The sequence below is a fragment of the Elaeis guineensis genome, chromosome 2 (assembly GCF_000442705.2).
Source record: "Elaeis guineensis isolate ETL-2024a chromosome 2, EG11, whole genome shotgun sequence".
NCBI lineage: Eukaryota > Viridiplantae > Streptophyta > Magnoliopsida > Arecales > Arecaceae > Elaeis > Elaeis guineensis.
The window spans coordinates 83015821-83039617 of NC_025994.2; the positions used below are offsets into that span (position 1 = coordinate 83015821).

At 34.9% G+C, this 23797-nt stretch overlaps 1 protein-coding gene across 1 annotated transcript in view; it reads left to right on the forward strand.

The window, feature by feature from the left end:
• Positions 1-5183: 5183 nt before the first annotated feature.
• The window catches only part of LOC105057671 (superoxide dismutase [Cu-Zn]-like), a 28956-nt gene continuing 10342 nt past the window's right edge, over positions 5184-23797 (forward strand). Inside the window, exon 1 of the mRNA XM_019851280.1 lies at positions 5184-5370. Within this exon, the coding sequence (XP_019706839.1) occupies positions 5184-5370 (187 nt within the window). The remainder of the gene's footprint in view (positions 5371-23797) is intronic.

Below are 23797 nucleotides of genomic sequence, written 5' to 3' on the forward strand. Positions count from 1 at the left end.
CAAAAATAAGCAAGTTAGCAAGGCAAGCAAGCAAACAAGTCAAGTCAGACAACACAAGAATAAAAAGAAAAGAGAAATCACTTCATTTCATTGAAAAAGAGTTCAATACAGAAGAGAGTTCAGTACAAAAGGAGAGCGGAACAAAAGATTACAAGGCAAAAGATCGAAAAGCAAAGGAACATAAAAGGAATTTAAGCAGAATGCTAGAGACAATCCCCCTCGGCCTCCACTTTCTCATCGCCAAACTCCTTGTCGGCTTGTACAGAGGTCAGACCTAGCTTGGGCATGAGATGGTAGATCTGCTTTTTACATTCCTCAAATCCGAGCTGGTATGCATTCGTACTGACATCAACAAGCTCATCCTCGTACTCCTTTGAATTATGAAACTCGATCAGAGCCCGAGAAGCTATCTCCTGGGTCCAAGTTTCTGCCACCATCAATTCCTCTTTTAGCTCGATGGCGGTCTTCTCGACTTCCATAATGGCATTCTCAACCTCCTTGGCAGCTTTTTCAGCCTTTAGCACTTTTTTCTTCTCCTCAGTGAGGGTGCTCTCAGCGACTCTATCTCTTTCTGACAGTCGGCCTTCAATTTTTCGAACTTCTCCTTCTCTTTTCTCTACTGGATTGCCAAATTCATTAGTTCGGCCTCCAGTAAAGTGATTTTTTTTCTACTTTTGCTCTCTCACTCCTCGATAGCTCAATGAAGCTTGTCAGAGACCTCAATCTGCGCATGAGTGGTTTGGACCTGGTCCTCTAGCTCCAAATTGATCTGAGCAAATTTGATCAACCCCTTCGACAAAATTATAATATCATGGATCATCTGCAAAATAGAAAAAGTGGCTAAGTCATCAACTCGGCCAAAAGAAATTCGGAAAGAAGTCGAATAAGAAAAGCTCAAAGACTTATCCCGATCAACGACGTGTAAGTGCCCGACTGAATTTTCGAGACTGGGTGCACCTTCCAGACTTCCCAGTCTATGGGAAGCATCGCCATTCTCGCCAACTCCCCGATAAGTTGGTGGTCTTGGAGTGCTTGATCAGTGGCTTTGAAGCGCATCCCGATCGTAACAGTTGGCTCCCTAGAAGGCATATCTAGACCATAGTCCATAGTAAAAGTAGGGAGCATCGGTGCCTTACCTTTGTCGGCACCCTTGTCAGCAACTTTTCGACTAGCTACCCGACCTTCTTTAGACCCGACTTGAATTAGAAGGGCTTGTACCGCTTCGATCGGGCTTATCGGCAGATCAACAATTACCACATCCTCGTCGATCGGAGGAGAAGCCGTGATCATGATGACTTCAGTGATGGGTGGCAGGGAAGAACACTCTGATGGTGCTCAGGGTGGTGATGGTAGCTGTATACTTCTCGATGCTCAAGGAGGAGACTCTTCTCTCAACTTCTTCAGTAGCTGAGAGGGACCATCGGATCTAGATAACACCTTTATCTTTTTCTTCCGGACCACTTCCTTAAGGGATCCTGCTGTAACCCTCATGCCTGCATGAATACGATAAAGAAAGGTTAGTCTACAAACAAAATAAAAGCTATGAAAAGTTCGTGGGAGAGAAGACTATCGAGATGGCTTGTCGGGCTTATCCCAGCATCATAAAGGGACTGGTTCTTGAGCAGTTTTGATGCGGAGGAACCTAGACTTCAAAAAGCTTCTCATACATCTCTCGATCTTCTTTCAAGACTGTTTCATTTCTGTTTGGGGAGAGATTAGGAGTCATCCAGGTCCAGTCGAAGACCCACAGATGGTCGGTGGCAATATAGAAAAGTTTATCTTTCCACCTATGGATGGAAGAAGAAAGTTTCTTAAAAAATTATTAATGGGATTGAGGATAGAAGAACCACCATCCCTACTCTCGAGGATGTTTTTTCAACACAAAAATAGCCTGAAACAAAGAAACTCGGGGCTCAACATGAACAAGATGACAAAGGATGACAAAACAAGCAAGAATACGAAAAGAATTGGGGGCAAGATAAGCGGGAATAACCTCGTACAGGTCGAGAACATTAGCAAAGAATGGATGGAGAGGAAATCAGAGTTTTGATCTAAAGAACTCCTTATAGATGGCAATAAAGCCGTCAGGAGGACGAACAACGCTGCCTTCTTTGCCAGGGGCCATCAATCGATAATGATTAGAGATATAATAGTAATCTCTTAGTCGGTCGACAACGGCCTCCGACAATTCAGACCTCTCAAGAGAGGTCCAGAGAGGCTTTCGGCAGTCGCCCGTTCATCCAACTCTTTAGGGTCTGAACGACCCTGCCGAGAAGACTCTTCTTTAGGCTTATCCCGAGGAACTTCCTCAATTCCCCCCTGGATGGTTGGAGTTCGAGAACTCTAGTCTCCGATCGAGTTCTCATCTCCAGACTCTCTACTAGTAAGAGCCATGAAAAGAAAAAGGGAAGATTTGAAAGCAAAACTCAAGAAAAGAAAGAAGATGGGGGAAAGAACCTCAAGAGAGAAAAGACTGCCAATAATGCTGACGGTGATCAAAAATTGGCAACGGCAACCAGCGCCAGAGGAGACAGCTCGCCTGCGACAGAGACTAACTTCTCTATTGCGAAGATAAGGAAGCAAAGGACTTGAGGCAGGGCGAAGGCAATGGAACCAGAAATAAGGACTAAGGGACCCCTATTTATAGATCTCTTTGGCGGTCAGGATCGATGCCGAGTATCACACCTTATTCGGAGATTATGACATATGGTAGCAATCGTGGCCAACTATCTCGGTGCTGGTTCGATGCACCACCATTCAGATTTTGCCGAGTCAACTCAATCCACGTGATCACGGGTTGGACCAATGGGCGGTCGACATACGGACAGCCCAAGTATGCATGCTCATCATTGTCCTACCAACTGATCTCCTACCATCAGTACGGACAGTCACCTCGAGCTCTGCAGTATTTATTGCCGCATGACTTGTGATGGGATGGCACCACCGCATGTCCCATGAAGCGACAAAGAGATGATTCAATACGCAATGCGACGAGTCAAATGGCAGTTGATGAAAGTAACTTGGATCCCGACGACTACAAACTTCCTTCGCCCGGTTAAACTGTGCAATCGGACTCGAGAGTTGGGGGCCAGGTGTTGGGGTAGATCCTCATCAATTAACTGATTACCTTCCTATTCGTCTTCAAGTCGACTAAAGGAGCCGCACCGACTAAGCCACTATGGCTTCTCTCGACTCAGATTAATGAGCCCGGTCCGATTGGCTCAATGATGGCCTTTATCAACGACACCTGGCCGACTAAAGGCAGCTCACTCCTGATCGGCACTAGACCGACTATAGTTAATGTACCACCCATGGATGCTTACACTCAACAGCACTCGGCCTGTAACCGACTTCCTACTCGGTGTATAGCCGACTACACCAGTCGATGGTGGGATACCACCCCTCGATAGCCTCATTTTACCGACTCCGACAACACGAGCCTCCAACGACTAGCTGAGCACCAAACATGGCTACCATACCATTCTAATAAGCCACATCAAGATCATGTCATTCAGATGCCATATCAAGATCATGTGATAGGATGCTATAAATTTATTAAATGCACCCATAGGGTCATTTATTATACCCCACGTATGGTGGCGTCCGCCGTCTTATCTGTGCTGAATAGAAGGCACACCCGTTGTTGGCATTTAAGGATACCCATGTCGCACCATGCGGCATCGTATGATAGGACGTGATTGTCATGATCACCTGTCCTCTCACCATCTATTTTCCTTCTTTTATAAATAGAAGTAAGTGGGAACCCCTCAGGTACGCACATTGTTTGCAATTCAGAGACTTTGTCACTCTCTTCTCTCAAGCCATTTCACTGACTTGAGCATCGGAAGGTCATCGCTGGAGCTATCTTTGACGGGGCTTCCGTTGTCGAGCGAAGACCAGTGCCACCGTTCACCATTGACTCCTCGCTCTCGCCTTCGGCCCTGACTGTGTGCACCTTCTCTGGTGACGGCATACCATCTCCCAACATTCCGTCGGTCCATATTCTGGTGCAGCAACTAGTCGGCTCCAGCCCAACTCTCTGACCGGAGAAAGGCAACAACAGAGGACAATACCAAGATTGTGATTCTTGTATAAGAAATAGTTGATCTCTTCCCTCGTGGTAATTTTGGCCTCGTGAGGATCTCCTTGAACAGAAGAAATGCACCATATTATTGCTTGCTGTGGTCAACAAGAAAAACATGGAAAGGGTGGTAAATATATGGTTGCCTTTTAAATCCAATATGTTTATATCTAAAGTATGGGATACTCCAAATCTTTAGGGTGGGCTTGCTGTTTAACATAGGCCCATAGCCATCTTAATTACTGTTTATTTTTGCATCTACTTTATACGGATTTGGTTTCTTCAGAGTTACCATTTCCAGTTTGCATTGTTGAATCCTTTTCGGATGGCAAGGAAGCTTGCAAAAACTAATGCATAATTTATGGTTCACTCTAGTTTACTTAAATTCTTTCAAGTTTAAAGTGTTTGCTAATGTTCATGGCTTGGGTTAACAATACTTTATACGGATTTGGTTTCTTCAGAGTTACCATTTCCAGTTTGCATTGTTGAATCCTTTTCGGATGGCAAGGAAGCTTGCAAAAACTAATGCATAATTTATGGTTCACTCTAGTTTACTTAAATTCTTTCAAGTTTAAAGTGTTTGCTAATGTTCATGGCTTGGGTTAATAAGGTATCTACTAAGACTCGCAATGGCTTAATTGCGAAATATCGGGCCTAGTTCAATTTGCTAAGAAGTTTAGGCTCTCCACCATTAGCGCATACTCTTGTTGTGCTACGCTTCCTCCGCTACTTTTCTTTAATTTTATATTAGGATAATAAGAAGTGGAGTCTGGCGTGCAATCAAAATGACTCCTTTTGTTTTTTTTAACAAATTTTCGGTGTGGTGAGTTCGGGACACATGAAAACCTTCGTATTTTTAAATAGACAAGGATTCGAAGCGAGGACGGAGGGGATTTAATGGGTTTAAAGCACTGGACCGGCCCCGGGTTCATGTAGATGGCGAGGAGAGAGGGCAATGGTTATATGTAGATACCACAAGTAAAACGACAAGACTGGGAGCAATAGAAGGCAAGGACCAGCTAGATCGTGACGGAAAGGGCACCGAAGTAGGTGATGACAACACAGGAGACCATAGCTGGGATGAAAATCTACAGAAGCATAGATGAGAAGCTCAGGTCCAGGTCATAAAGGAACTGGGGGAGCAAAACCTCGAGAAGGTTACATGACACAGAGAAGGGATGAGGTATACTGGACCTGGACAAAGCAGTATACCATCTGCACCAATAGAGGTGCAAACAAAAGCAGCCTAGGATTTTCCTGGTCTTCTACCAGCCCAAAATGTGTACAAGGTAAGCCCAATAGCAACTACAAGGGTCAAAGATGCATCTTCCAACCAGTCTTTTTGAATGAAATCTAAAATTGTTTCGAGTATGTTACCAATTATTGCATATCGTAGTTTTCACTCCACGGCATGTAGCTCAATTTTATTGATATCTCTTTGGCAACCTGAAACAAAAGTAAGCCCATACGTACTTTTAACTTTTGAAAAATTAACAAGAATGAGTCAGTTGCGGACCCTCTTTTCATATTGGGTACTTGGTAGTCTCAGACAGCAAACTCAATACAATTGCAGATTGTCAAGCTGCTGCTTGTAAAATGGAGCTCATGAATAAAGTTCATGATGACGTGGAAGGAAAAGAAGATGCTGTTTTAAGTTGTTCATTTTGAACTATGAAGCCCTCAACAGTCCACCAACTCTCGCATTCAGAGCAGCACCTAACTCTTGATCCTCGATAGCGGTATTGAAGTCATCATGAAATGCTCTGACCCACCTCTCCTAGAAAATGTCAAAAAATGATCATCAAAGCACCAGAATCCAAGATTGAACTCATATAATACAAGAATTTTTACGGTTGTACATTGGAGAGCAGGATCCCAGTGCTCTCCTCTTCCTCCAAATTTATAGAAGGAAATCAGCATGATTTATAATGGGAGATACCTTGTCAGATTTACCTATCACCACTAGTTCTAATAAAATAGGGTTACATATTACAATTAACCATAACAGAGGATCTCAAAAACGCTGAGAAAGATGTCATCAGTCTGGGACCCGGGATTAGACCAACCTTTAAGCTCTCCTTTGCAGCCTTACAAAAAGAACATCCCTGGAAGAAGTCATAACAACTTTCCGCTAGCGCTCAGACATAACAACTTTCTGCTGGCGTTCAGACTATGACATCTCTGGTGACATAAATCACTAGGAGTCTTTCGTATTACATCTAATTGATCTTGTTTTGTTCTTGTTTCCTTTGAAACAGCTTTAACGCTGCTAAACATTCTCCAATGTTTATCCAGCTCCCTGAATAAACTACTGTCCAATCTTTATCCAACAATATCCTCAGTAATTGAATGCGCGAAATTTCTGTTGCAGATGTAATAATTTCACACGATACAAACAGTTGTCAAGATTGCATTATGACATTGACTGAAACTCTGAATGGAACAGTCGAAAAATAGCTTACAAAATATAAAGTCAACTTTGTATACATTACAAAATTTATTTGGACCTGTCCCGGCAAAGAACACTTGAGAAGCATAACGTTAATTACGTTCGACTTCCTATGAAAGCCAAGCAGGGAGGTGTTGGGCATCTTAGGTGGTCATTTCTTATATACCCCCATTATTTGATTCTAAATCTTCGCAGTTTTTTCCCTCTCTATACGAAATATCGTCCCTGTCTCCTCTTTATTTGTGCCCCTTATCTGTCCCAATGATGATCACTCTTTTAACTCCCTTTGTCACCGCGGTGGTTGATCTTTCAGTATGACTAACCATGTGTGATAGCCCGCCAGCCCAAACAAACCAAAAAAAAAAAAAAAATGATGAAGACTCCCACAGGGAGTCTTCTTCTCCCGACCGGCTCCTAATCGGAGTCGGAAACCTCACCGGAGAGGAGTCAAACTCCTCTCCTTTGGTTCTATTTAAAGGGGAGACCCTTCTCCCTTCTTCCTACCAAAGAATCTCGGGGCAAAACGGCGGCAATCGCCGGAAATTTCTTCACGGAGACCCGTCTTTGTGCCGTCCAATTTCTCGCCGGAAAAGCCTCGCCGGCGACGGAGGTAAGCCTCCTCCCCTTCCTCTCTCCTCCTCCTTCCTTCTCGTGCCGATGTGCATGCTCGCCGGCGACCGGAGTCGCCGAATTTTGTTGCGGTAGAATCTTCTTTTTTTGCCATTTTTCCGTTGCCGGTGGTCACCGTCGACCACCGATTTGGCCTCCTCTTGCCGCGGATCGTCTCTCCTCTTGCCGACGGCCGTCTCACGCCGACCACGCCGCCGGCCGGCCACCCATTGAGGGGACCTCAAGGTCCCCTGTTTCAGCCCAAAACATGTCCACGGGAAGAAGAAAAGAAAAAGAAGAAGAAGAAGAAGAAGGAAAAGAAAAAGAAAAAAGAAAAGAAGAAGAAGGAAAAGAAAAGAAAAAGAAAAGAAAAAGAAGAAAAAGAAAAGAAAAAGGAAAAGAAAAAAAAAAAATAAAATAATAATAATATAATAATAATAAATAGGATTTTCTCTCCTCTCTTCCATGAAGAAAAAGAAAAGAAAAAAAAAAGAGAGAGAAAAGAAAAGAAAAGAAAAATCATTAAATTAATTAATAAATAATAATATAAATAATAAAATATGAGAAAGAGAGTTTCTCTCTCTTTCCTCTCTCTCTTCAGTCTGAACTAGTATTTTCTCTCTCTAGAATTGGACTTTCTCTCTCTACTTTCTCTCTCTAGAATCCTCTCTCTAGATTATTCTCTCTCTTAAGATTTCTAAAATTTTGAGAAGAATGATGATGAATTTAAATGATCCTCGTGATGGATTTTTGATCTGTGATCGTCGGACGGTACACCGACATCCACTTTGATCAGATCAGGTATTTTTAGATTTTATTTCTCATGATCTTATTTAATTATCTACATGATAATTTTAGCATGATTTGATCTGATCGATCAGAATTTGTTGAATCATATTGTCTGAAGAATTCAAGATGAGTTTTCTCTCTCTAAAATTTTCTCTCTCTAAAATTTTCTCTCTCTAAAATATTTTCTCTCTTGATTGATTCTCTCTCTAAAAAAAGGTTAGTGAATGAAAAAATTTCTTTTAATAAGTCTGATCTGATTCTAATGAAGAACCCTGATCCATGATTGTCAGACAACGTATTGGCACCCACCTTAATCAGACCATGAATCTTTAGATTTGATCATCCATGATTCTGATCTAGCCATGATTTGATTTGATCATGTTGATTTCACCAACCGAGATATTGGATCAATCGTAATGTTGGATTGTGTCATCTGATCAATTCGAATTGTACCTCATAAATTTTTTCTCCTTTGATTTTCTCTCTCTATTTGATTTTATGAAATCGATGAAGAAATCTCAGTCCTATCACTTCGAATCCGATTTGATCTGATAGTCAAACTTTGGATTGTTTAGGTCTTAATTAGATTTTGATTAGATGAAATTAGATGATCGGACCCAATCTAAACCGTTGAAATATGGTGTTCGTATTCTTTCTAATTATTGAAATTGATTCTATATAGGATTGTGGATGTTTGATCATGGGATATCGCGATATGATCTACGAACAAAATTTTTGGAAGAAATTTATAGAATTATATGGATTTATTTGAAATGCGTTCGAGGTAAGTAATGTTTCACTTTTTCTAGATTTATCGGCAAATTATAATGTATTTTTCTGATATGATTTGTGAAACGATGCATGAATTGGATGAATAGTATTTTTCTATGAAAATATCTTATTTGAAATGTTATGATGAAGCATGATTGAACATATTGATTTCGTGATGCATTATATTGATTGATTTCGATATTACATGATTATATGTTTTATTATCAAAATTAGAATATGAAATATGATTTATGAAGAATTATGATATAAGAAACATTATGAATTGACAACCTGACTATGTAAAGGACCCCGCCAATGGGGGCATATACGTTGGCAATTGATTGTCCTGAGGGTTTATGTCGCCAGCGAGACCAGCGACAAACTGTCGCCAGCGAGACCAGCGATATGTCGCCAGAGAGACCAGCGACAAACTGCCAACGAGACCAGCGGTTCCAAAAGACATGGCTGCCAGATGATTCGCAGCCTACCGCAAGCAGATACGCGGTATTATGACCCTACCACAGGAAAAATGTGGTCATAGCTCATGGTTGACGAAAAAAAATTGAAGAACAAAAGAAATTGAAATCTTGAAAGAAACTTGAAATTTCGAAAAAGAAATGAATTTGGCATGAATTATATTGCATAATTGAAATTGATTTCGAATTGATGAACTCTATATGCTTATTTTCTATAAATGATTATTTACTTATATGCCTAATGAAATCTGTTGAGAAGTGATCGTTGCTTACTGGGCTGTCTAGCTCATTACCTCTTATTTTACTGTTTTTACAGATGTTGAGGAATTAAGATGATACAAGATATGAATAGAAGAGTGATCAGAAGCAGAATCTTCGTACTTTTATTTTAGGTTGAAATGCTTATTGAATTTGATGCAAAGCATTTGAATTGTTGTTGAATTTATTGAGATATTAAAGAAAAAAAAATTTAGGTCATTATATTTTAGATTTTAATTGTTGACTAATTATTTCGCTGTTGTTTTAGAATAGTATGATAAGATGCCTTGCATGCTTATGGGAAGAGTTTTCTATGAGTATGCGGCGGTTGCCATGACCCTCGATTCAAAATCTCGGGTCGAGGGCGTGACACCATGCAAGCCGAACGCCCATCCATCCAATGCATTTCTCCCTGATTTTCTGCGTTAGCTATGCATCATGACTTGGGCACCTTTTTTTTCCATTTTCTGCCTTCTTCAATTAGGATGGCACAGCGAAGTTAGAGTAAATCTTGTGTTAGAGAGAGAAAGAGATGAGAAGATGAAAGGTAACCACAAAGGATGGCCTCCATCGCTCTCTTATCATCCAAACTGTCCAACAAGCAATGTTCAAAAAACGAGTGTAGTCACATTCTTAAAAATACTCCTGGTGCTCCTCACCCTTCTGAACAATCGCACTGTAAATGTTTAAAGACCAAGTGAGACAATGAACACTGGACAAACAGAACCTGTAAACAAGGTTGTGATCTCATATACAAATATTAGGAACATACTCATCTGCTTGATGTCGCCTATATGAGACAAATTGACTCCAAACTCCATTAATGTGGACAGTGACAACAATAACCAGAGAGACTCTAGTGCATGAGTATAAAATTAATGCAGATGCACCAGAAGTGTGAAAGGCTAAGGTCTTAACTGGAAATGTAATATAACACAATCCTTCAAATTTGACATTTACAGTAACCAACTCTGATGGATCTCGCTCTGTTCAAGGTAGCCCTTCTTATATGGCAGATTTCCTCTAATTCCACCAGATTACGTCTTCTTTTGGGCTGGTCTCTTCGAGCTTTGTAGGTGGCCCTTCCTAGACGTAGCTTACACTCTATTTTCTCTTTAGGATGCACATAGATTATGGAATCTATGAACCAAAATTAGCAATACAAGGTGAATTTGTGCTGGTAAAAAACCTCGCTTGAAATTTGAGATGCGACAATGTTATTATTATATGGGGCTGTCTAGCAGTTGTTTTGTTCTTGGTTACATTTCATCCCTATGCAGATTTTATTTCTTATTTGACTTATGATTTATGAGAATCTTTTGACCGGGAAAAAAAGATTATGTGTCCATATCACTGCTATTCAGCTGCGAATGTGTACGGTGTCCCGTTAAGGAATACTTATTGAAACCGGTTAATATTTGCACTTGCACTTGTCAAACAAATGCGGACAAAACTACATTAAGGGCCCATTCTTTTGAAGGTAAGAAATTTATCCAGAAATCTATATTTTTTTAAAACAATATTTTTCAAGTAAAATTTAGAAATAAAAATAATTTATTTCTTATTCTTTTATGCATTGAAAAAATGACTCAGAAATCTATTACCCATGTTTTTTTGTATTACTAATTTTCTGGATAAGTTGCTAAGATCTATCTATATTTTTCATAATAATTTTTATTATATCAATATTATTATATATAATAATATAATATGATATATTATATGATAATATATTATATTATTATATTATTACTATAATATATTATAATAATATAGTATATAATAAAAATTATATTATATTATATTATTATTATATTAAAATATATGAATATATTATTTTATTCTATACTACATATTATTATCTAATTATTATAATATATTATAATATAAAATAATATAATATTATATTATATATAAAAATATTATATTGTTATGTTATTATTATAGTATTATATCAATATTATTATATAATATAATATAATATAATGTTATATTATAATATGATATAATATATATTATAAATTATTATTGTATATAATAAGATAGTATAATATATTATATTATATTAGTATATGTACTATATATAAAATATATTATATTATTATATTATTATTATAGTATTATATAAATATTATTATATATAATTATTGTTATTTTATTATATTATAATATATTAATATATTAATGTATATTTCTATCAAAAATATATTAATATATTATATTATTATTTTATTTTATATTATTATTATAATATATCATAGTATATTATCATATATATTATATTATGTTAATATCTTGTATTAATATAATATAATATATTATTATATATAATAATATGTTATATTATTATATTATTATTTAGTATATTATATTATGTTATATTATTATATATTATAATATTTTAGTATAATATTTGATATTATATTATAATATATTATATTAAAATGTAATACTATATATTATATTATATTATGATATAATATATTATAATAAATTATATTATTATTATTATAAGATTAAGAATATATTGGGAATGAAATAAAAAGATTATTAGGATAAACTATAAAAATCTCCCTGAGAATAGGTCGAAATTACAGATACACCCAATAGTTTTCAAAACCTACAGTTACATCCTTAATATTTTGGTCAACCTTAAAATCTAACTCATACCATTAGATAGTCCATTAATATTAACTTAGATCTACATGCCACATCATTATAAATTTTTAAAATGACCAAAATAGCCTCGAACAAAGGATTAAAAAAGATGAAGTGGAAACCTTCTCTTCTATCAAATCTGTTCTCCCCTCTATCTTCATTGTTCTCATCTCCAACAATGGCCTCTTACTCCGATGTCCTCTGCTTTATCTCTTGTGCACCTCATGCTATCTTTCAAATTGTCTCCTCCTATTGAAACTTACTTCACCCTCTCCATTTGCAACCCATCCTCTCCGCTTGATCCAATTCCTTACCAAAACTCCAGACTAGCTCACGATGGTGGAGGTGTTCAACTCCAGTCTGTTGGGGTCGGGAAATAGGATCAGGCTGATGTGGATTGGCTAGCCATAGATGTAGTCAGGATTGAATTTGCTGCTAGAGATCTTCCAATTTTGGGAAGGAAAAAGATCGATGCGGTTGAGGTCGGGCGGCATCTTGAAGACTTGGACGTGGAAAGTAAAGGAGGACTATGATGGGTCCATGGAGGTCGGAAGGATGGTACGACTCTTTCGATGTGTCTTCTGTTGGTTACTAAACCTGTTCATGAGAAGTTATGTCCATTAAAAAGAGTTGTATCCATCTATAATATGAAGATGTGTCTCTTTGTAAGGTTGTGTCTTTTAGATTAGAAGATATGTCTTTTAATAAGTAACTCTTGTGAAGAGTTGTGTCCCTCTATTTCTATAAATAGGGGATGTGTTTTGTGTTGTAACTAAGTGATTTGTAATCAAGTATTTTATACTTGAGTTTATTCCATAAATAAATTTTATTTTGAACTATTCAATTGAGTAAGCCCACCAATATTTGGTATCAGAGCAAAGGTTAAGGGGAGATTTTGTCAAAAAAAATGGCCAATCAACTTCTTCAAACTCAAATCCCAAAACTGTTAAAAGACAATTATGAGAATTGGTGTATTCAAATGAAAGCACTACTTGGTTCCCAAGATCTTTGAGAATTAGTTAACAATGGGTATCAAGAGTATACAGAGCAAGAAGAAGCCGCATTGACTGCAAACTGACGAAACAAGTTGAAGGATGTAAGAAAAAAGGACAAAAAGATCCTCTTTTATCTTTATCAAGCAGTAGAGGAGTCAACGTTTGAGAAAATTGCCAAAGCAAGTTCGAGCAAAGTGACATAGGATATCCTTGTCAACATCTTCAAAAGAGATGAAAGGGTGAAGCGGATTCGTTTACAAAAGCTTCAAGCGGAATTTGAAGCTATCCGCATGAAAGAGTCTGAAAATGTTGCGGATTATGTTTCTCGTATTTTGGTTATTGTAAACCAAATGAAACAAAATAGAGAACAACTCGATGATGTGTGAGTTGTAGAAAAGATCCTTCACTCTTTGTCACCAAAATTTGAGCACATTATTATTACCATAGAAGAGTCAAAAGATATGAGTACCCTTTTAATTGACCAATTAATAGGAACCCTGCAAGTACATAAACAAAGATTGCAAAAGAAGTCTGAAGTCGAGTCAACAGAGCAAGCTCCCAAGTCAAAATTGAAACTTGACTATTGTAAAGGCAAAAGTCATGGAAAAAGTAATAATAGAATCAAGTACCAAAAGAGATATGGTCATGATCGATCGAACAGCAATAAAGATGATTATGATTCACGACGTGAGATTGCCATTAAAAGAAGCAGATGCAATTACAAATGCCCAGGTTCGTATGGTGCTGCAAAATCAAATATACAATGCTATAATTGTAAAAGGTATGGTCACTAAAGCAAAGATTGTTGGCATAACAATATTAAAAGAATGAACAACTATGTTGATGGTACAATAGAAGAAGAAAAACAAGAAGAAACTATGCTTCTACTCGCATGCTAAGAAGAGGTTGAAGATCCACAAAATATATGGTTTCTCGATTCTGGGGCTTCAAATCATATGTATGGTGAAAAGAAACTATTTGTTGACATGGAAGAGGATATACATGGTAATATCAAATTTGATGATTCATCAAAAATATTTGTGAAAGGAAGAGAAAAAATCATCATTATAACAAAATAGATTATTAATGACGAAAATTTTTCATCACTAATATTAGCGACGAAATTTTCGTTGCTAATATTTCGTCACCAATAATCGCATTGTTGATAATATTTTATGATGAAAAAAAAATTTATCGTAAATAATCTTTATCTGCGATAAAAAATTTTCATCGTTAAAAAAATTTATTTTTTTAAAAACTATTTATGATAAAAAATTCTAGTTGTAAAAAAAAATATTTACGATAAAATTTAACGTCACTAATAAATAATAGATTAATAGCGATGAAAATATTTTCATCGCTATTAATTTAATTAAAATTTTTTATGAAAATCAAATTTTTAAAAATTTTTAGCGACGAAAATATTTTCATCGCTAATAAGCACATTTGCGATGAAAATTTTTCATCGCTATTAATTTAATTAAAAATATTTATAAAAATCAAATTTATAAAAATATTAGCGATAAAAAATTTTCATCGCAAATGTACTTATTAGCGATAAAAATATTTTTATCATTATTAATTTAATATAAAATTTTAATATTTTTAAATTTATTAAAAATTTTATTTACGATCAATTTTTCATCATAGTAAAATATTTTTGACGATCAATATTTCATCGGAAATAATTCTGTCGCTAATAATTTATAAATATTTTTTTAAAAAAATAATTTATGAATATATATTTATAATATTTTTTATAAATTAAAATAAAAAATTTACATAATAAATTTATAAATAAATTTTATTATTTTATTATATTAAATTAAAATTATAAGAGATTTGAAATAAAAATAAAAAACTACATAAACAGACTGCAAGTATCGGTATCTGCAGAAGGAGAACGAGCTGGAGAAAAGAAGCACTCGGAAGAGCTCAGACCGGTCTGCTACTGCCTCTTCAGCTGTATCATCTGCTCCATCTGCGCCATCTACTCCATCATCTGAATTTGGAGCCGCTGATGACCAAACCCAGCCTATTGATTGATCAGTTTGGTTGGGTTGGGTTTGGTTGGATTGGATTGAGCCCAGAGAAAGTTCTTTAAAGCTAGCATGTCATTAGACTCGAGCATATATTAATCAAGTGTGAATCAGATCCAGACCAAAATGTTTTGGTTTAAATTTGGACTAGATTGGTTCAGCTTTTGGAACAAATATATAGTTACTAGACTTTCTTTAAAAAGTAAACATATTCAAAAAAAAAAAATCATTCTTAAGGTACAAATTTATATATTATAGTTTTAGAAAAAAAAATACATACACTTGAGAATATTATATATAAGAATCCATCAAAACAAACAATAAATGTTTAAATATAATTGCTAATTCAGCTAGGTAAGAAGAGATGGGTTTGTTGAGATGCACGAAAAGGGATCAATTTAAATAAAGATTATTAATGAATCAAAAAGACGTATAAAGTGAAATAGAAAGGGTATTAAATAATTTGAGATTTTGGATGAAGTTGGCCTGATTTGGATAGGCCCTAGCTTCTAGACTCCGCTGCTTTTCCCAGGCCAAGGGCAACTACTGATTGGTCATCTTCGCTTGATATATGTAATTAGATCTGGATATTATATAGTTTCGGTGGGTCAGAAAATACAAAATCCAAACTTGGTTTTCAAATTTGGTCTTCCAAACCAACCCATGGGCCTCCCAAAAAGGATCTGATTGGGTCTAATTGAGTGGGAAACAGATCTGTTTACATGTCTCCAAAAATGGATCTAGTTGGATCTCATCCAGTTGGGACTAGGTGGGATCACAGGTCGACCTAACTCGCAACCCTAAAAAGCATGGAGAAAAAATAATATAGAAAATTTAGCAACTTACTTATCTACAATATAGTTTTGTCGTCTCTCTACTTGTGTCCAAGCGCATGCACGTGCATCCAGCGTAGAATTAAGATAGCATGGCATATGCAAGTATAGATCCTCCCTCATCCAAGAAAAAAACTTGTGGAAAGAAAACATGAGACACCATCTCAGATTGAGACATGGACTTGCTTTACTTCCTCAAAAATATGCAAAATTATTATGACAAAACTCTTCCAGGTAGCAAATAACTCCTTTTTATTGACACAATTACTTTCTATTCAGTTTTATTTATTTATCGATGTTGGTAGATGAGGCTCTAAATTATGAAATTGCAAATATCCTTGTAACTTGTTTCTCATGAGGAAGAATCTGCCCCTTTATGACCTTCACCTACAGGATAAACCAATAATAAACATGCATGCATGCAATCTGCCCCTTTAACACCACCTACAAGGTAGGTACATACATATAAGCATGAAGCATGCAAGAAAAAACTTGGCTTGGGGCAAGAAGCTTAACCTTGCATCAAGTAGACATAAAGCATCTCCTCAGATCAAGACATGGACATGCTTTATTTCCTCGAATATATGCAAAATTATTGTGACAAAACTCTTCCAGGTAACAAATAACTCCTTTTCTACCGAAACAATTACTATCTGTTCGGTTTTAATTATTTATCCATATTGGTGGATGAGGCTCCAACTTCCAAATTTGCAAAAATCCTTGTAATTTGTTTCTCGTTAAGAAGAATCTAACCCTTTAAGATCTTCACCCACAAGCTAGTTAGGGAGGTTGGCATGTACATTATGCAAGTACGTACATACATACATACATACATACATACATACATACATATCTACCTCTCTATGACCTTCACCAAGAAGGTAAACCAGTAATAGATATACATGTATGCATGCAAGCACTCTACCCCTTTAAGATATTCAGTAGATAGGTAGGTAAGTATATACATACGTATCTGACCTTTACGCTCTTCATCTAGAAGCTTGGTAAACCAATAGTATATGCAAGCAATCTAGCCCTCTAAGACCCTCACGGACACGTACATACATACATACTTATATACATACATACATGCATAAAATGTTCGGAGAACTACAACAATACTAACAAAAAGCTAGCAACTTCTTTTGCCAACGAGAACTTAGGACTTATATCTTACCACAGGAATTAAATGCACATCAATCCTATGTTTCAGTAAACATAGTTGCCGGGATTGGGAAAGGGAGTGGGTTTCAAAAACAAAAAGCAGATATTTTAGAAATGCTTTAACGAAATGATTAGGAAGGTTGTGTAGGTTCGAGATTCTAGAAAGGTTCTGCAGCAAATGCATTACCTTAGGTGCAAGATTCCAGCTACTAAGATGATGTCTAAGAACATTGAAAGGTATAAGCCATCATCCAACTATCATTCAGGTATACAGCAAAAAGGTAAAAAGTACTCTAAATCCAAACTACATTGTGAAAGCCAAGATTCAATCTTGATGATATCTTGCCTTTAGTTAAACTGGAGAAGAGACTCACTATAATCCCATAATTCTAAGGATTGGGATCCTTTGCAGTTCAGAATTTGCACCACCAAGTGTTGTGCAACGGTAGATTAGTACCATGTGGACTTTTCGTGATTAGCAGTTTGGATAATAAGAACCAACTGGAAATGTAATTGCGTCTTCTCAAGAGTTCACTCTCTTCTCCTCTACCTCGATCCCCCAAACACCCACCGTACTTTTCTTGCCTCTCCTCCCTTTGAACTCTCTTTCATCCTCGATAATGCTCCTCATCCATGGCTTCCCTAAGGCAGCATCCGTGCGTTTCTTCTCAACAAGGGATCTAGGCTCCTACTCTTCTTGCTTCTCATTCCTGCAATCTCTCTTCCTCTCTCAATATTGCTCCTCATCCATGGCTACCTTGAGGTAGCATCCTTGGTTTTCTTCTTGTGGAGGGATTCAAACCCCTATTCTCCTCACCTCTTCTCCCCTTCATTCTTTCTCGCTTAGTGGGTCTCCTCATATGGCTTCCTCGGGGTGGTGTCTATGTCTTCCTTCTCAACAAGGGATCCAAGCCCCTACTTTTCTCTCACAATGGTGAGGGATCTGCATCTTCCTCTCTTGTGCTTCTTATCCATGACTTCTCTGAGGTGGCGTTCTTGTCTTTCATCCTAAAGGAAAAGGGGAGAGGTTATGAGATGATGTCGTCACTTATCCTAGCTGGCTTGGATTGGTTCTTATTATCAAAAATATCATATCAAAAGGACTCACGTGGCAACAATCTACCATCGCTGTCAGGTCCCTAACCCAAGATCTCGAGCCACAGGTCATAGCAACTTTCGTATACTTATAGATAACTCTTTCTACAAGCATACAAGGCATCTTATCATGATATCATAAAGTAAAAATAAAATAAATAATCAATAAATTAATATTTCAATTTAACTTAAACAACTAAATCAAATATTTTACAAATTAATATACTCAAGTCTTGCGTCAAACTTTGATAAATCCTAATCTAAAATAAAGATATCAAATTTAATTTCTAATTGCTCTCCCATAATAAATTTTTGAATCAAGCTAGTCTTTTGAATATGTAAAACTATTAAAATATAAAGTAATGAGCTATATAGTCCGGCAAACAATGAATATTGTGGCTAAATAAATCAAGTAATAATAATATACTGAATACAAGCTTGTAGACTGTGTTAATTCAAAATCCAATTCAAAATGTGTAGTTCTATCAAAACAAGACACTTGTAAATTCAATCTTTTTAAAATTTATAATTCATTCATAAATCAATCTTTTTCAAAATATCCTATTTATCTCGATGGTCATAAACTATGACCACATTTATACCTTATAGTTAGACCTGAATATGAGCTCAATCAAAGTGCCATTGTATAACCTCCAATGGTAGGATTTTAAAGTGCCAACTTACAATTCTCATAGGTAGGGTATTGAGGTACCAGCCCATGACCATCATTGGCAGAATATCAAAATATTCATGCACAATCCCTATTGAAGGATATCAAAATATCAATACAGAATCTCCATTGATAAGATACCGAAGTACCAATGCACAGCCCCCACTAGTAAGGTACCAAAACATAGTCCGGCTATAAGTTAAAATTTATCTCAAATTCAAATACTTTTTTCAAAAATATATTTCATATTCTAAATCGAATAATAACTCATAAAAACTATATCATATTGAAATCAATCGAATTCAATCAATATCAAATTCAACACATTTGATCATAAATTATTTAATATTCTAGAAAAGATATACTCAATAATTAAAAATATAATACACTAATTTCATAAATATAAATATTTTAATTAAAAAATATTTTATAATTTATCGATAAATCAAAAAAAGTGAAGCATTACTTATCTTGTGAATGAAGTCAACCAATAAGTCCAATTACTTTCGATAATCTCTTGAAGTCACCATCATATCAAAAGCCTACATATCTTATTGTGTAAAAGCATAGATCCTTCATTGAGTCTGGAATTTCAAGTTTTCATCCTTATTTTATTCTGCTATTGGAGCCAGTTGACTCTCTATTCTTTATGGATATTCAGCTATTTTGTGACTGTTCTGGTCACAACCAAAACATGCACTAATATTCCATCGATCGATAATCATTTTAAGTATGAGCTTTACCACATCTAGAAAACTTGATGCTTTCAGTTGACTTTCAATTATCACTCATTGATCTCTTATTCAAACTCCCTATATTTTTACTATTCTTCCTTTAAGATTTGTTTGACCTATTTCTTTTTTTTTTATTTTTTTCTCTTTCTATTATCTTTCATTGACTTTTCTTTCAATTATCAATGCTTTGTTTACCATATAGGTAGTTAGTTCATATGACACTACTTGCTTCTTAATTTCGATCCTTAAATCTATCTCAAATTTATGCACCTGATTATGCTCATTCTCGATCAACCTTAAAATAAATTTAGCAAGCTCCATAAATTTAGCTTCATATTCTACAACTATCATATTTCTTTATTTAAATGCATAAAATTCTGCTCTTTCTAGATTCTTACACTTCGGATAAAGTACTTATCATAAAATTTTATTCAAAATCTTTTCCAAGTGAATTATTCACTTTTTCATATATTCATATTTTTGTTCCAATATCCGATATTAAATATGAGGTTTTGGTGACTAAACTTATGTGTCGCTACTAAAAGTTTGTCGATAAAAATCTAAATTCTTATAGTGATCGATCAGTTGAATGCCTCACCTTCCAACATATAAGATACATTAAAGATCTTCTCATTATCATGACATCTCAAAATAATAAATACTTTCTCAATCTCCATAAACCAAAAACCAATTTTCAACTTTTAATGATTCTGTAAGTCCCCTTAAAAGCCGATGGAGCTAGCTTCCTGAATTCTACAATATTGCTTTATTACTCCTACTATTTTTTATGTCCTTGTGGTAGCTGTGTTTGTTATTGCACTTATCATATTATAAGAATTGAGAGTATTAGTGGTGACACAATAGTGACGACATGAAAAGTTGTTATTACTGTTGAGTTTTTTTAGTGGCAATATTGGCATCTAGTTAATATCAAATATAATAATGGTGACATATAATGCTATCACTATAGATCGAATAATAGTGATAACATATTACTTGCCACTAAAAAGTCATTACTAATGGTATATTACTTGTGACAACATACTACTTTGTCATTAAAATGATACTATTTGTGAAGATACATAGTACATCACTTAGATGTTGTCATGAATAGTATGTTATTTGTGACAATATCATATATCATCACAAAAATTATGCTATTTTTGACAACATATAATATGTCACTAGAATGCTATCACTAATAGTCTATTATTTATGGCAACATTCTATATTGTCACAAAAAAAAGATACTACTGGTGACAGCACATAGTGCATCACTATATAATCATCATGATTAGTGTGTTATTTATGATAATATAAGATGTCATCATAAAAAAGAATACTTTTTGTGATGATATGCAGTGCATCACTATAAAGTTATCATAATTAGAATATTAGTTACGATAACATAAGATATCATCACAAAAAAGGTACTATTTATGATGACATGTAGTGCATCACTAAAAAGTCACTATAATTAGTATATTATTTATAAAAATATAAGATATCTTCACAAAAAAGAGTACTATTTATGGTGACACAAAGTGTCACTAAAATGTTGTCATGATTAAAATATTTTTTGTGACAACATAAGATGTTATCACAAAAAAATTATGATATTTGTGAGAAGATATAATGTGCTATCAAAAAGTCATCACTTAAAGTATATTATTTGTGATGACATACAATGCATCATGAATAATGTTATTGCTAATATAGTATATTACTTGCGACAAAGTGAAGGTAAAATCTTTAGGAGTAAAGCAGAGAGGAGCATTCCATCGGGCTAAGTTCACTTCTATTTTACTAATCATAATTTATCAATGAGTAATAGATATGTTATGCCCTGAACCTAGCACCTGAATCAACCATGTGACAACCACACACTCCCTAGGACAAAGTCCTAAAGATTATGTAAGGTCTTAAAATTTGTTATAATTTAAAATCTCATGAATACTATTAATCTCAATTCATAACAAATATTCTACATTAACAAATATCAAATCTTGTACAATCTACAAAACTCGATTATTCAACCGATATTGTTGATGCTCTATCTAATCAATCATTTCAAATCATGATCTTAATCTTATCCAAGTACAACATCCTATAACTCTGAAAAAGAAAAGGAAAGGAGCAGGTTGCGAGCTTTATTAATTATCTAGTAAAAATCTCCGTACATCCACACCAATGTAATAATATAATTAAAAAATAGCAATAAGCAAAATTAGAGTGAAAATGTAAAACATAAAATCTTTCATCAAATATCCAAATTAATTCAAACATCCGTATAAACAAATATCCATTATCTATCTGGTCAAAAGAAATGCTCACAATATGTCAACAAGTGAATCCTTTTATTCAGCATCAGGTTTATGTCTTTTGTCATCTGTTTCTCTTATCATAATTTTAAATCTTTTAACTTTTTAATTTTTGATTTTGGACCAACCAAGATCATGCCCCAATCATGTCCGATCAAATTTTCATATGTAAGCCCATGGAGGCTATCTCAAGTATAAGCTTTTGACCGGCTACCCAATGCATAAGCCTGTGGAGGCTATCTAAGGATAAGCTTCTGATCAGCTATCTTAGGCATAAGCTACTAGAAACTATCACATGGGTAAGCCCGTGGAAGCTGTCTCAGGTAGAAGCTTCTGACTGGCTATCACAAGTATAAGATAATGGAGGCTATCTCAGGTATAAGCTGATAACTAGCTATCCCAGGTATAAACTTCTAGAGGCTATCTACATGATGAGGTTAGTTCAAATCATATTTTTTTCATCCAATTATTATATATTAATTTTATTAAATTAATTTTAATTTATAGTATGATCAAGATAAGCATATTATAACCATATAACCTTATCATGATCAATCACTGCTATACATATCACTATAAGAAATTAAAGTATTAGTGACGGTCATTAGCGATGGTATTTTCACCATCGTTAATAGGGGGTATTAGCGACGGCATTACTGATCGCAACTTTTTTATCGATAGTAATTTATTAAATTTATTAGCGACGATAGAAAGATTATTAGCGACGGTGATTACCGTTGTAAATAATCATTAGCGATGGCACCATTAGCGATGGATCTAGCCATCACAAAAATAAAAAATAAAATTTATTTATGAAACTTATTAGAGATCGTAAAAAGAGTATTAGCGATGGTTATCGCTATCTCTAATAATTTTTTTTTATTTATTAAATTTATTAGCGACGGTAAGAAGCATATTAGTGATGGCAAATATCGTCGCTAATAATCTATAATTTTTTTTATTTTTCTTTGAATATGATATAGTTTTGAATTTAAAGTCTATCTTCACTGTTCATTATCTAAATAATTATCATTAGAGTATCATTATAAAAGATCACATCGATCTGATTATCCTAGCTATGTCGATCAATAAAATTTGATTTCAACGGTTACGAACGATCACATGATGATCTAATAGATAGAGACTATTGATGAATCTGAAAACTTGCAACAATGATCTCGATGATATTTATAGCACACTATCAAAATTTTACTTCAATCGAATATCATTATTATGATCAATTTAGCATGGGATGATTTGGACCGCTAAATAAAAAATAAATGATCAAAAGGCCAAATGACATCCGATTACAAAATAATTTTTTAGATAAATGATCTTTACTACTACTTTGATCATTTGTATGATGGTGATCATAAAATTCAAACCGCATATATATGAATGATTCAAAACTATGTCTCTTGATCCTCACTCTTAAAGAATTTAAGTAATTATACTTGTATTTTTGTAAGATCTGCTTAACGTGGATGGTTCATATACATACGGTTTAAATTTTATGATCATCATTATACAAATGATTAAAGTAGTAGAAAAGATTATTTATCTAAAAAATTGCCTTAATCAGACACCATTTGGCCTTTTGATTACTTATTTTCTATTTAACAGTTGAAATCATTTCATGCTAAATTAACTATGAAAATGATGTCCGATTAAAATAAAATTTTGATAGTGTGCTATAACTATTATTGAGATCATCGTTGTAAATTTTTAGATCTATCAATGATCTCTATCTATCAGATCATTATATGATTGTTAGTGACCGTCAAAATTAAATTTTATTGATCGACATAGCTAGGACTATCAGATCAAAGTGACTTTTGTGATGATACTCTAACGA